At 53.4% G+C, this 14,843-nt stretch overlaps 1 protein-coding gene across 4 annotated transcripts in view; it reads right to left on the reverse strand.

The window, feature by feature from the left end:
• FAM135B (family with sequence similarity 135 member B) overlaps window positions 1-14,843 on the reverse strand; it is a 279,288-nt gene that overhangs the window by 68,711 nt on the left and 195,734 nt on the right. For all 4 annotated transcript variants that reach the window (XM_078441884.2, XM_078441886.2, XM_078441885.2 and 1 more), the window contains exons 6-7: window positions 14,522-14,695; window positions 9,326-9,452 (exon numbers count right to left, since the gene is read on the reverse strand). In XM_078441884.2, coding sequence (XP_078298010.2) covers window positions 9,326-9,452; window positions 14,522-14,695 — 301 coding nt within the window. The remainder of the gene's footprint in view (window positions 1-9,325; window positions 9,453-14,521; window positions 14,696-14,843) is intronic.

Here is a 14,843-nt window from a genome sequence, read left to right on the forward strand (position 1 = left end):
ACTGAGCCACGCAGGTGCCCCAGAGCCTAGCCTTACCGTCTAATTAACTGTAGGTGTTCAGGGCACATGGGGACGGTTCCTCAATGACTTCACACTCTCTCCACCCACACGCCAGTGCTCTGCATCTCCTGAGTCAAGTCAAATGCTCGGGGTGTGTCTGCCGGGGTCACAGTGCACACTCTGGGGGGAAATGGTCCTAGAGTCTCGAAATCCTGGCTCCCACGTCAGCGTCCCTTCCATCAAGGCTCCATTAACTAGGAAAGGCATTCTCCACGACATCAAGACATCCACTGGTAGATACCCACCCAGCTAGACGGCAAGAAAGAACCAAATGAATTACCGATATTCTAGGTACAGTCAGTTATGGGCTCTTGCCATTCAGCGGGAACTGGTTCAGAGATTCTGGACACACATTCAGAGGGCAGTGTTTTATGTTCGGACCTGGTTTTCAAATTCACACACAACACTGGACAAGAGTCAGATCCAACACCTGCCAAGGCCTTTGCGATTCTCCTTCTGTTCCCTCCCTGAGCAATCCCTTCCTAGGAAAGCCGCGTTCATGGTATGGTGGTGACTGGAGCCCAGCGACCCTGCGCAGAGAGCGGGTGCTGCAGGTGAGGCTGCTGGGGGGGCTGCAGAACACCGTCTGGGTGCCTCACATCCGTGCCATACTCGCTCATCACAGTCATGCTGGGACGTCAGCCCTGCCACCCTCAGCACACAGGCTGCAGGTTCCTGCAGGTGACGGCTCCCCCTCCCCCCCGGAGCCTCACTCATATCCCTCCCCCTCTCAGTCACTGGGTGCCAGCCCAGGGACTGCAACAGCATCATCACACTTTTTCCCAGCCCAGGGTCTTTGCCACAGTACACGTAGCTCAAATGTTCTTCCTCCTTCTCGCCACTCTTTGTCCAGGCCTCCACTCCAGGCTCTTGCGGATTCTGCCCCAGCCCTACTTCCTCCCATCAATCCCGTACAGAGAGGCGAGAATGACAACTCATCCCATCATGCTGATCCCCCGCATGTGGCACTGTCATGACTAACCAGGTTTACAGAGTCCCCAGTGATCGGGCCACTGGTGACCTTCCCAGCCCCAGGTCTGGCCACCCTGCCTCCCTGGAGTCCCCACATGTGCCACACCCTTTCCCTCACTGCCCCGGGCCTTGATGTTACTTTTCCTCACCTTTCCCCTCCCCTTGACATTCCACAGCTGACAATCACTCATTTTGATTCAGACGAGAGCTCCTTCACTCTGGGAAGTGCTTCCGGACTGTGTCCCAGTCTCGAGCACCCGGCCCTGTTTTGTGCTTCACTAGCAGACCAGCATGAGGCCTGATTCCTTGCACTGGGAGCTCCTGTCTAGAGCCCACGTGTCTTTCTGGGCCATGTCCGTCCACTCCAACATGAGCACAACCAAAATAAGTACCCTGCGAACACATGGTAAATAAAGCAATAAATGAAGTTTCGAGGAAACGACTCTCTCTAAAAAATGATGGGCCAAATGATTTGGAAGGCCCCTCCTAATGTCTGCTTTCGGAAGACAGAGGATTTAGGAAACTACTAGTCCATGGCAAGGGATGGATCTAGATTCAGAGTCCTGCGTCCTGTTCCCTGCTTAAAGTCCCTCTCCCTGGGAAGCCCTCTGTCAATCACCCTGGGGGGTGGGCCCCTCTCTTGTGTGCTCCAGCCAGCTAGAGCACTGCAGATGAATTCTTTCTTAGCGTCTATCTCCTATGAGATTACTTTTTCAATCTCCTTCCTTTTTCTGCCTAAATTGCAAATTCCACGAGGATAGAACTGGGGCTGATTTGTTGACCATCGCTCCACTCTGCCCACCTCAGTGTTAAATATAACCGCTTTTTTTTTTTTTCCTAAGTAGGCTTCACATCCACCATGGAGCCCAATGCAGGGCTTGAACTCACAACCCTGCAATCAAGCCCTGAGCTGAGATCAAGAGTCAGACACTTAACCGACTGAGCCACCCGGGTGCTCCAACATGACCGCTGCCTTAATGAGAACACAAGGCATGGCTTAGACTCAGGATCCTCAACCACGAAAAGGAGGAAACATCATAGAGGCACTGGTTACAGAGACAGCTGTTGCCACCTGCCCGGCACTAGGTGGTGAAGGTGGGGGACACGGCTGTCCACCTACTGGGAGGGTTCTAGGAGACGGCAAGTGGAAGTAATTTGGCTGGATGCAGTGGGCCCTGGGCATGTATCCCGGCCCCTGCCCAGTGTTGGGCAACTATGAAGTTACTAGACCTTTAGTTTCCTTACCTCTATATAATATGAATCTATTCTAGAAGCCATGAGGAAGCACAGTAAAAATGCTCAGCACAGAGCCTAACATGAGTAAGTGCTCAGCACATCTCACTGACATAATTACATTAAAAGGTGAATGTGACGTTTGGTGACACCATGACACCGTCCCTGGGTAGGAGGAAGAACAGGAGGGGAGACAGGGATGCTCAAAGGGGTAAATATCTTTCCCCTCCTGAGTCCCAGGCAAACCTTACAGGGTGAACACATTTCACTCTCCCCTTTAAGAAAAGAAGAAGAAACAGAGGCTCAGAGTGGTCAAACGACCTGCCAAGCTCTCACGGGTAATCCACGGATGAACCTGACCTTAGCCCTGCCAGGGGTCCGTCTCAATCCAGTGTTCTCGCCTGTGCGCCCTGCTGCCCCCTGGCCTTGTAATCAGTCAGTATGTGCTGACTGGGTGTCTGTCACGCTGGATGCTGAGAACACTGCTCTGCCTCGTCCTTGCCACGTGAACTCCCACCGTGCCTAGAAACTCGGGAGAGGAGGAAGACCTCCGAAGGCAGGAGATGAGGAAAAACGGTGGTTTTTGCCAATGAAAAGTGTTGTGCATAAATAAGCAATACTGTAGACTTTTGCACGAAAAGTCCACTTTCACGGATTTATATTCTTTTGTGGAAATGACCCATGGAATTTTCGCTGGACTCATACCCAGATGAATGCAACCCACCAGAGAGTCAAAGCCCATCACGGCTGTGCACCAGACAGCAATTTACTATTTGTTTTGCAACGTTATAAACTATTTAATTTTAGCACAGAGGGCGAGTACAACAGTGCTTGGCATCTTAATTCCTGAAATAGCAGACATCATTCAACACAATTTTTAAAACTATGAAACATGTTTTTCTTTCGATAACGATTGTGTTTTCCTGATGACGTCGGATTCGTCCCCAGGTAGTTAACCTTAGAGCGTGGCGCCCACGGACTGCAAAGTTGTCTGTGCTCATCCCCACACAAATGCTTGTACAGCCCACTCCCCAGGCGGGCATCACACTGATGTGATGAGCTTTGACAAAGCACGGGGCTAAACAGAAAGCTCAGTGCTAAGTGTGCACCTGTCCACCTCGGGGAGAACATCTGGGTTTACCGGGCTGTGCTTTCTTGTGTCTGTAATCAGGAAGTAAAAATGAAAGCTAAGCTAATAGTATTTGTCCCCAGAGCCAGATTATGCCTTTGCTGGGGCCTGGGACTTTTCATCTGTTAGAAAATAGAAAATATATTTAAAATTTTATTTTCAGGATTGGAATGACATAATTACATATATACATGCACATATGTAGATACAGGTAGATGCATATGTGTGTGTATGCATATATACGTTTTGATTTTACAAGACATTAAAACATTCCATTGGCCCCCAAAGTATTGTGGGCCCTGGGTCCTGGGTACTGGACCTACTGTGTCTGAGGGCTATGTCGGCTGTGGTCACCCCTCATATGTAACCAAGAACCTCACGGTGCACCAGCTTACCTCACCTACATCCAACACTAACTGAGCACCTGCAGTGACCAGCACCTCGAATGGGTGCCGGGGGCTACAGAAAGGAAGATGCCCCACCAGGTGGGGGCTGAGGCTGACATTCCCATTAGCGTGGTGTCCCCAACCCCTTGCCCGGTCTCTGAGCCATGGTAGGTGCTTGATAAATATCTGATGAGTGAATAGACTGACGGCAGCATCTCTGCTCACGGAGACGCATCGCAGTCGAGAGGCAATATGATGGCGCATTAACAGCAATAATGAACGTCCGTGCCTTAGCCGTGGGACTCCGGATGCTCGCGAAAGGGATACGAGGATGTTTACAGTAACAAGGGTGAATTTAAAGCAAGGGTGAAGTACAAAGCACCCAATAAAAATGGAAGCAGAAGAGTAGGAAGAAGGGCAGATATAGGAGGTGGGAGACTTTCGCCTGGAGATCAGCCTTGTGCCTCGGTTTCCACCCCACCCAGCCCTTGCAGACATATGCCTGCCTCCAGCAAGGGGCTGTCATGCCACAAGGCTCGGCGTGTAAGGCTTTGTAAAGCTCAGCACTTTGTATACGTGTGCTTTGGGAGCATCACTCCTTTCCAGGAAGATGCCGGTTTACAACCCCCTGCCACCTGACTTAGCAGGAAAGTGGCCCCAGAGCCACAGTCTGGAATATTCTCTCAACGACACACTCCTGGGTCTGGAAAGTATGTTCTACGTCACATGAGCATGGAGGGATTTCACTTTGGTGGCCAACACATTCGTCTCAGACGCGTTCATCTGCTCTGGCAGAGCACGAGTCCCCCCACTCCCCAGCACGGCTTCTGTGATTTCCACAGGTGAGCCAGGGGCCAGGGAGGCTCAAAGCATCGGGTGGAATGCATCTGTTGGAAAGTTAAATGCCTAACATCTACTCGCAAGGGCTTTTGTCCTCTCGCATTCAGATGTTCTCGGATTCCACGGTTTCCGACAGGTGCTCGTTCAACAAAGGTCTCCTGAGCACACGCGCTGTATCAGGCACACGCCGTGGACACAGAAAGACCACGCCCAGCCCTGCGAAGCAGCAGACTGACCGGGCGGGGCCCTGGCAAGAGGCTGCCCAGTCCTATGACTGTAGACACAGAACTAAACCTGTGTCCCGGCTTCTTCACCTGCAAAAGGAAATCCCACACGGTGGCTGGTGAAACTGACGGAGCCCTTGGGCGTCCACGGCTTCACGGAACAGGTGTTCAAAACTCAATGTGAAATGATCGGCATCAGACTTTACACGCTATTGCGGAATTTTTAAAGCTTCGATTACTGCTTTGCCTCATGCACCAGATCCCACGACCCACCGAGGGAGAGGCCAAGGTGCATCCATTTGGGCCCCTGCAGCACACGGGGGGGGGGGGGGGGGGGGGGGGGGCGGCACCTAGTCGAGACTAAGCATGTGGATGGATGAGCACGCGATGTACCGATGCTTCTGCCCACGGAGGCTGAGCTCTGAGGACCAGGACACCCTACGGCCTGTGCTCGTCCACCAGGCTGCCATCCTCTCCCCGGGCAGTGGAACAACACCACTGATCTCAGAGACGCTGGGAGTGCGCGGCATCCCTGGCGGGAGAAAGGGATTATCCTGGTTTCGAGAATTGGATTCCTGATCCTGAGCACTTTATTAAGTGTGACCGCAGATCTTACGTGCCAATCTTGCCAGGCCACAGTACCCAGCTCCTCAGCCAAGCATTATCCTAGGTGTTTCTGTGAAGGTATGTTTTAGATGAGGTGAGCATTTAAGTCATTAGACTCCGAGCAAAGCAGATTTTCCTCCATGGCGTGGGTGGGCCTCACCTCATCAGTTGATGGTCTTAAAAGAAAGACTGACCACCCCCTGCCACCAAGAAGAAAGGATTTGGTCATTTGGTCAGCAGACTGCCTTTGGGCTCAAACTGCAACTCCTATCGTGTCTCCAGACTGCTGAACTAACCTGCAGATTTCAGATTTGACAGCCTCCAGAAAAGCACGAAACGCTCCCTTAGCATCGATCTGTGCGTGTGTGTGTGTGTGTGTGTGTGTGCACATACACACATCCTACTGGTTCCGTGTCTCTGGAGAATCTGGACTAATAAGTCAAGTATGTGTCAAACGTCCCCAACTGCACCAGGCAGTGACAGGGATATCACAGGGGAGATAGCAGAGAAAGGACTAAAGGGGACCTCCAGCATCATCTTGTCCAATCCTCTTTTACACATGAGGAAACTGAGACCCAGAGAGGGCAATGATCTGACTCAAGGTCACACAGCAGGCTAGTGCCAAAGCCAAGAACAAAACCACACCTAAGACCCTTCGTTCAATGTCCTACCCACAAGGCCACACTGGGGCTCTTGGAGGAACGTTCGATTTAATTATGTGGATAAACTAAAAGAAAAATAATCCAACGGAGGGTTTTACTGAGCATTTTGTGCTGGGCTCTACGCTCCAGGCTCTTACATGCTTATTTCATTTAATCTTCTCAGCAACCCTGCAAGGCAGGCATTAGTGTCCCTTTTTGACAGATAAGCCGCAAATCAGAGAGGCAAAATAATTCCCCTCGGGCAGAGCTTGCCGGCTGTTGATGGGGAGGGGATGGGAGCTCCAAGTCTAATCTGAAGCACCAGCCGCCTGGAGCTGGGAAAGAGGAAAGAGCCGGGATGCACACAGGGAGGGAGGGAGGGGCCCGGCTGTTGGGAAAGGGACCCATGATGTTTCATGCGGTCAACTCATTCTGCTAGGACGCTCTAGCTTCTGCAAACGTCTCTGCACAGAAAGGCTTATTTTGAAGGCAACACCTGGTCTCTAATCCTTTCAGCTATGCACTGGGCTTCCTGGGGATTTGGATGCCCCGTTCCTAGGGGAGGCAGGGGGAGTGGATTTTGTTCTCTGCTCAGCAGCCCTTGCCTGGTGGGAAGGCACAGGGTGGGTGTGCAGCACTGAGCCCGCATAATTGGATGGGACCCGAATGGAAAATACACAGGGAAAGAATCAGGTCCCAAAAATAACCCATTGAGCTAAGCTCCATGAGCAAGTTCACTGCTGAGTACCCACAAATAAGCTATTTTATCTGACTCTTGTACAAGACAGGGATGTCTTCTTTGACACACATCCCCAAAAATAGCCAAGAAAAGAAACGGAAAGGGGAAGAAAAAACTATACTGTATCATGTTCCTGCTATGAGTCTATTTTTGTAGTCTTTATACATATTAACTCCTGAAATCCTCTCTAAAAGCAGGTATTATCCCTTTCTCAAGTTGAGAACCTGAGTTTGCAAGGGTGAATGAACGCCCTCAAGTCACATGGCATTGGGGAGCATGGCAGGTGTCTGACACCATAATCTTCCTTCCCCCATGTCACACCGTGTCAAAGGCAGAGATCTGGCTGGGTCATGCTCGGCTTCTCGGATGCGGCAGAGTCCGTGTCCCCCGCCCCAGCCCGTCCCAGGTCCCAGGATCTGAACAGTCTCCAGGGGCGGCCCCACACGGTGCTGGGCCCAGGGATGTGCTGCTGAGTGAGTTGGCCTCTATCCGCAGCCACTCGGAATCAGGCGGAGGAGAGACAGAGATGCCTAGAGCCAACCACGGAGGGAACCTTTGGGAGAGAGAACTTCTTCCTAGGAAATCAGAGAGTGCTTCTCAGAGGTGGTGGCATCTGAACGAGGCATCAGAGGATGTGCATAAGAGTTCCCTCTGGGAGATGCTGTAGCATAATCATCCCGTGTTCCCGTGGACCTAGAAAAGGCCCTTGTCTTGGAACCTGTGTCAAAAATGTTTTGAACTGATCTCTGACATTCCCTAACGTCCTACACCACATTACCTGGGAAATGGTCTGAGCTGGAGATTTTCAGGTAGATCCTCTGGGGAGGCACATGCGGGCGAGTGAGAAGTCGGCTGAGGGGGAAGCGGCCCTGGCCCTGTGACGTGGTCACAACGAAGGCCTCGGTCTACCCATCAGGAGTCTGGAGCGGGGCTGGGCCTGCAGCAGGGGGCTGGGGCTGATCCACGGGACGCACACAGCACCCACTAACGATGGAGGGTCAGTGCCTGGCCTTGGGGATACGCAGAGGGAGCAGGAAGTCCCAAACTCCCACCCCCTCACTATTATCTGCTGGGTCCAGTGTCAATGCTGAGGAAACTGGTACGAGGCTCGGTGGCATCTACAAGTCTTTGGAGCCCACCTCCGAGGAAGTTCTATCTGGCTTTAAAGGCTGCTCGTTCCTGGGCACAGAACCCTGCCCCTCAGGAGGGTCTCAGAAGCTCTCTCCTCAGCTCCTTGTATCGTGAGAACACGAGACACCGCGGCTGGGACCAGATGGAGACACGCATGGCTCGGCCACCTTTGCGGCCAAGCCTCCTGGCTGGGCCACAGGCAGGGAGAGGTGATGTCACAGGAGAGCCAGCAGAGCCGGATATGTGAGGAGGGGGCAGGGCTGCACGGGACAAGGGGGTGCCTCTTTCGTGTCTGGGTAGGCAGACTTCCACGCTTCTACTGTGGACTGTGTGACAGCTCACTGGGTCAACCCGACGGGCTACCGGGTGCCCAGACACCATGTACAACTTTAGCCCGGCTGTCTCTGTGAGGGTTTCTGGAGGAGACTGACTTGAGTCAGCGGACCGAGTTCACGCCGATCGCCCTCCCGAGGTGGGCGGCATCAGCTGACCGGCTAAGAAAATGCAGAACAAAAGGGGACAGTGAGAGAATGTCCTTTCCCTGCCTGCCTTCCAGCTGGGACACCCGCGTTCTCCTGCCTGCCCACTTGAGCTCAGACCGGAGCCCCCCACCGGCTCTCTCCCGGGTCCTCGGCTTGCAGGGATGGGTCATGGGGATGCCTCAGCCTCCATCATCACGTGAGCCAATTCTTTTCAACAGATCTCTTTATATATATTGTGTCTACATAAATATGTCACCGCTAGTTAGAAATACTATCATCTGTCCCTCCCTCTATCCGTCTCTAATGCAGGCTGGTTATTTCTGAGCAAGTTCCTAACAAACCTAATGACGTGTTGGCTCAGGAGAAATCCGGGCACAGCGACCCTGAGTGTGGCCAAAGCCCTGTGCGTCACAGAGAGGTAATGACGGGAGTTGACTGGGAAGAAGGAAGAAGGGAATGGTCAGGATGTGCATATTTATTGAGCGCCTACTGAATACCAGCACTGGACCAGGACCTTCACACTCATCGCACCGATGGCTCCACACACAACCCCAGAAGATACTGAATCTTTGTGAGTCCACTCTTCAAGGGGGGAAACTGAGGCTCAGAGAAGTGAGCAAGTGGGAGACGGAGGCGGGCGTTGACAGGGGCTCACGGCCGACGGGCCGTCCAGGTTACCATGTGGTCCAGGGGAAGCCGCTCACCGTGTGCCCTCGCAAGGGACCGCCCAGAAGAGGACCTACAGTGTCCACCCCAGGGTCCGGCATGAGGAATATGTTTCACAGAAAGGAAGGAACGGACGGACGGGTGAGAGGAAGGGGCCCACACGCACCCCTGCGAAGCTGCATCTGGCCCCGGGGCCACGTCCCTTGTGGACCTTACCTCCGAGGAAGTCGGCTTGCAGTACCCAGCTCCGAAGACCAGGTTCTCCAGAGAGAGGCTGGACTGCTCCGGTCCCGCGTCTGGGCCGCCTTTACCAAGCCAGGACCCTCTTCCCGGACGGGTAAAACTGAAAGGCGGGGGATTGAAGAGGGAGAAACAGTGTGAAGAAAGCGATGGTGCTGTTGGCTCTGCCCCTCCGGGCTGTCAGTGGGACACGGCGAGAAGGAGCAGTTTGCCCCTCAGGATGCCGGCCCGACAAGGGGTGCACCCGGCACGCGATCCTGGGAAGCGAAGAGGGCACACAGCCTGCTCTGTGAACACGAACGTGCCCGGAAAGGCCAACTGTCCACCTGCCGACAGACACTGAGGCACAGCTCCAAGGCCCCAGGACCAGAGGGACAGAAGGACGGGGGCTCCACCCGCTACTGTCTGAGTCCTGTGTCTGCTCCCTTCGGGGCACAGTCTGGGGTGAGCTCCTTCAACCCCTCCCCTCCCTGAGCCTCCATTTGTCCTGTAGAAGAGCGTGAGCATCACAGCTGCTCAAGGAATCTCCCTGGAAGGATCCAGTCCAAGCGACCCACATCCCTGCTTAACGCCCTGACGGGAAATAAAGTTAATATGATACTTTTAATTCACGTATTCAAACATGTATCCGGTGAGCGCCACGGGCCTGGCAGTGAGTCAGGTGGCAGGTGGCAAGACAACGGAGGCCCAGCCCCCTCTCTGTGAAGACATTTTGCATAGAGAGGGAGGTAGAGGGGATACCACGAAGGTGAACTCAGAACAGGGCGCACTGGAGAGCAGTTTATAAAGCGAACCAGGGGGGAGGAGGGATAGTCGAGGGGTCACCGGTAGAGCACGGCCCAGGGGTGAGGGGCCGCCATCCAGGCTGGTCTGTCCAGACTGGGAGCCCGGTGACAGTGCCCATAAGCTCCATGACATGGGGAGGGGACAGCTTTTATGCCGGGCAAGCTGACACCAGCACCTTCACCGGGGCCTCTGAGGATTCTGTGAGACTGGCCCAACGTGGCTTCAAGTGCAGCGTCAGGCAAACAGCAGTCATTCGATGAAGGTTCCAGCTGATGTCGATGACACCACAAATACAATAAAACCTTCCACGATCATTATTATCTTTATGTAGCCACCGCTGCTAATAACACACCCCTAATCGAACAGAATACAGTCATTACTCTGATTTGTTTACTGTGATTTTTTTTTTAAATTTTTTGACCTTTATTTATTTTTGAGAGAGACAGAGAAACAGAGACAGAGTGTGAGCAGGGGAGGGGCAGAGAGAGAGGGAGACACAGAATCCGAAACGGGTTCCAGGCTCCGAGCTGTCAGCACAGAGCCCGACGCGGGGCTCGAACTCATGAACCATGAGGTCATGACCTGAGCCGAAGTCGGACGCTTAACCAACTAAGCCAGAACTGCAATTTAAAGCAAGGGTGCAGTTTGGCTACAACTGGATCAAAGGAACATTGCAGGAAAACAGAGAACATGTGCATGAGCAGCGATGCTCACGGCATATTCGGGGGCAGACTGCAAGTTAGTGACTGGAATCACCAGCTATTTTCCTGAACTGTGGCCTTGACTGACTCTTCCAGAGGATCTGAATCCCCCCAGTGGAATCCACCTGCCCCATTTAAGGCTGAAACACTGGAGTCTCTTCTTGAGGGTGTTTCAGGAAAGGCGGAAGGTCTTTTGAGGTTAAATTTTAATTTCTCACCTGCTCCTTCCTGATTGGACTTGAGGAATGCTGGGAAACTCACTTTTCTGGAAAAACCAGAACTTGCCCCATTTGACAGGTGTTTCCCATCATTTTAAAGGGTTGCCTTTGTTCCCAGCCACTGTGAGGTAACTAACGGAAATCCTTCCTATAAAACCCAGAGAACAAAAGACAGTTCTATTTTAACTGCCATCCCTGGAGAAGCCAGGCTCTGACGCTGAATATCTATGTGCGCTCCATTCGATTTGCAAGGAGCTGTTTCCATCAGAAGGTTAAGTTTTCTACGAGGAGTTTCCAGGTCCCAAATCCTCGTTAGAGAGTATCAGGGCTCCCAGCGGCAGGAAGATGGCTTTTCACAGCCATCTTGGGCAACATGGACACTTAGCTCCTAGCTGGACCCTGGCTCTCGTCTCCACCCTGATATCGCTTCCAGCCCAGCCGACTCTGGCCGCAGGAGGGATCTTTACAAAACACAGGTCTTACTGGGTGATTCTTCTGCTCATGTCCTTCAATGCCCCCTTCTTAAACAATCAATGGATTTTCAATTCCTCAATGTGTCATTCGTTACACTGCTAAATGAGACCTTTATCCTTCCAAATTTATTTCTTTCTGTGCTAGACATGAGGCCGAGATCGGACCCCGAGATGTGCACATGGCGGGCGCTGCATAAATGTTAATCAACGGAACGCATGGCCAAGGGTTTACGTGTGCTATCTCATTTACCCCTTCTAATAACCTTCCCGCACAAACTGCAACAGAAACTCGGGGAGCTTAAGTCATGTGCTGGAGCTAACGCGCTCACTCAGCAGGGGGCTCAGAATAGATCCCTCTGACCCCAAAGCCAACAGTTCAACCCCACCCTCCATCACATTCCCACTCCCAGGATGGTTCCCTTGCTGAACTAGAGTTACTTACGTATGTTTCTGCCCTGCCAAACTCTAAGCCTCTTAAGGTCCCAGATCTGATCTGTTCATCCCAGAGCTTCCTGGCTTGGCCTCTCCAGAAATGGGTCAAGCTTAGGCCACCCACCACTAAGCAAGCACATGGTCACCATGTGCAGCATAGACGATGAACTTCATCTCACTGCACTCTGTTCATCTCTGCTGGATTAATATCACTGCCCATTTCGTAAGTGCCCTCCCTCCCTCCCTCCCTCCCTTCCTTCTCCTTCCTTATTACTTCAATGTTGAAACAGATGTCTAGAGCAGTTACACGTCACTCCGAGGACCCCCAGGAATTACCTGGTGGCTGCAGACAACAGGACAGGCCTGACTCCAGCTGAGGCACAACAGCTCAGTCTCAGGCCCCAGAACCACCTGCAGGGCACTCCTCTTTCCTACCCTGGGCCCAGGGCTGGGGGGACCGGGGCGGGGGACGGGGGGGGCGTGGCTATCACCTCATTTCCACCAGGTGACAGCCAGCCACTCATAGGACACCACCTCCCGCCATCAGCCCCGTGTCACTGACGGCAGACTGTGTCCTGAAGTCTGCATCAAGGCCACTTTTTGCCAAGCCTCAGAGCGAGCACACAGCCAGGGAATATCTCTGCAGGATCCTCATGCCCGCCCCCCCTTTCTGGATTCTATTTTTCCTGCAATTTCCCAAATTCAGGTCTGCTTTCCTTTGATTATACCTATGATTGCTGTTAATATTTTCTGCCAAACTCTGAGCAGCACTTGGCGTATAATAACACCATAAATGCAGACAAGGAAGTCTATCGCAACATCTCCTTAGCTGCCCCCGTGGGATATACTGTGCATACCCTAACACTGGTCCTGGGGCACAGCAGGCCCTTGATATAGCGATTGAGAAAGAACAATGAATATTCCCATGGTCTTCCTTACAGGGGTGTCTCCTTTTTCTTCAGGGCCCAGTTTGGAGGAGCTCGACCCTAGATGGGCAGGAGAATGTCCACATTGCCAGCGGAGCGCTGGAGGCCAGGCACGGCACACGCACAGCCTATGATGCCAGCCCCCTCCACCCTCAGTGCCCTTGGCTCCTTTCATGGGCTCTGAGCTAACTCCCCAAGGGCTCTCCCTACGTCAAAACCCTACACTGCTCAAGGCCCAGCGTATGCAATGCACCCTTTCTTTCAGAAACCTTCTCACCATGCTCCTTAGCCCACTTAGTCTTTTTTATTTTTAATTTTTTTTTTAACATTTATTTATTTTTGAGACAGAGAGAGACAGAGCATGAATGGGGGAGGGTCAGAGAGAGAGGGAGACACAGAATCCGAAACAGGCTCCAGGCTCTGAGCGGTCAGCACAGAGCCCGATGCGGGGCTTGAACTCACGGACTGGACCGTGAGATCATGACCTGAGCTGAAGTCGGACGCTTAACCGACTGAGCCACCCAGGCACCCCAGCCCACTTAGTTTTTATCTATGGATGACACTTCTCAGTTTGGGGATTATGGTTGATTAGACATATATCCATCCTGTCCACCATTCAGATCAGTGTCTGAATTAGCCCCCACAGCAAGCAGAGCCTGGGGTGGGGCTCGGCTGAGGGGCACGGGGACTGGGTAAAGGCCTCCAGGAGCAGCATCTGCGGGCCCCGTCAGCCGGCCAGGATCCCGGCTCCTTTCCTAGTCACTGACCCCAGCAGGTGATCGGAGCCAAGCTCTTACCCAACCATCAGTGGGGACTGGAGTCTCATGCATATTAACCACCAGTAGTGAGAAGTTCTCCTCAAAAGGGGCACTGGAACGTTAGCTCCTTCCTGAGACTCCACATCACAAGATTCTATCCCTGACTGTCCCTTTGCACGCATGACCACCTCATGCCCACATGCACAGGCAAGGTTAGGAAGTGACCTGGTGCACAAAGCAGGCCATGCCAGGCACACGAGGAACATGCTCACTGTTGCCAGCTCTGTAGCCCCCTCTTGAGGATGCATTAAGCCTCGGTGCATCACAGGGCTTCACTGACAGAGTGAACACAGGGCCATATGGGTGGCCTTGCATTTGAACACATGGCAACCTGGGGAGGGGCGCAGAAAACAGAGTCCCTGTCCCGCGCCTAGCCACTACCCTTGTTTGAGAGCCACTAAGATCTGTGCACGGGACACGAGTGCTCCTGGTTTAGAGAGGAAGACTGTGCATCTCAGGGACACGTGGTGACTTCTCAGATAAGGCACGGTTAGAAAAGGCAAAGCCAGGTGCAGGGCCCAGGTCCGATCCGAATCTAGTCTTGCCAGGTGTAATCCGTTGTTGGCAGATTCAGCCCCTTGGCTCCCTGCCCACGTGCCCTGGACTCCTGATGCCCTCTCCGCGCCACCCACCGCCCACCTCTCCCCTGCCCCCGAGGGAGGCCCAGAGCCTAGACCCTCCTCCTGGGAGAAGCCCCTCTGGTCTGCGCCCATCAATCCCGGCCAGCCCGGCCCCCCTCAGCTGCGCCGTGGAAGGAGTATAACGAGAAATCCAGGGCGGCGCCCCACGCCTCCGCGTTCATGTTCGTAATTTCATACCTGATCAGGGGCTGCTGCAGAGCCACCAGGGCCGCGTGGATGGTCACCGAGATCACCGACAGGTGGAAATAGTCGAACATGACGGGGACCTGGTGGTGCAGGCCTCTCCGGGGGTGGAAGTGCAGGCCGAGCGTGCGGCTGCTAATCAGGGGTGCCCCTGCCACGTCCCTCAGCCTGGAAGGCAAGCGAGTGAGCCCAGGTGAGTGATGGCAAGCTATCCCTGCTGTCACCCAGGCAGGTCTGCGTGATGGCCCCACCCCGGGCCAGCCACCACGCAGGAATCATCTGATCCATCCCCTACAATCACCCTGTCTGGTTTGAA

The sequence above is a fragment of the Panthera onca genome, chromosome F2 (genome assembly GCF_046562875.1).
Source record: "Panthera onca isolate mPanOnc1 chromosome F2, mPanOnc1 haplotype 2, whole genome shotgun sequence".
NCBI lineage: Eukaryota > Metazoa > Chordata > Mammalia > Carnivora > Felidae > Panthera > Panthera onca.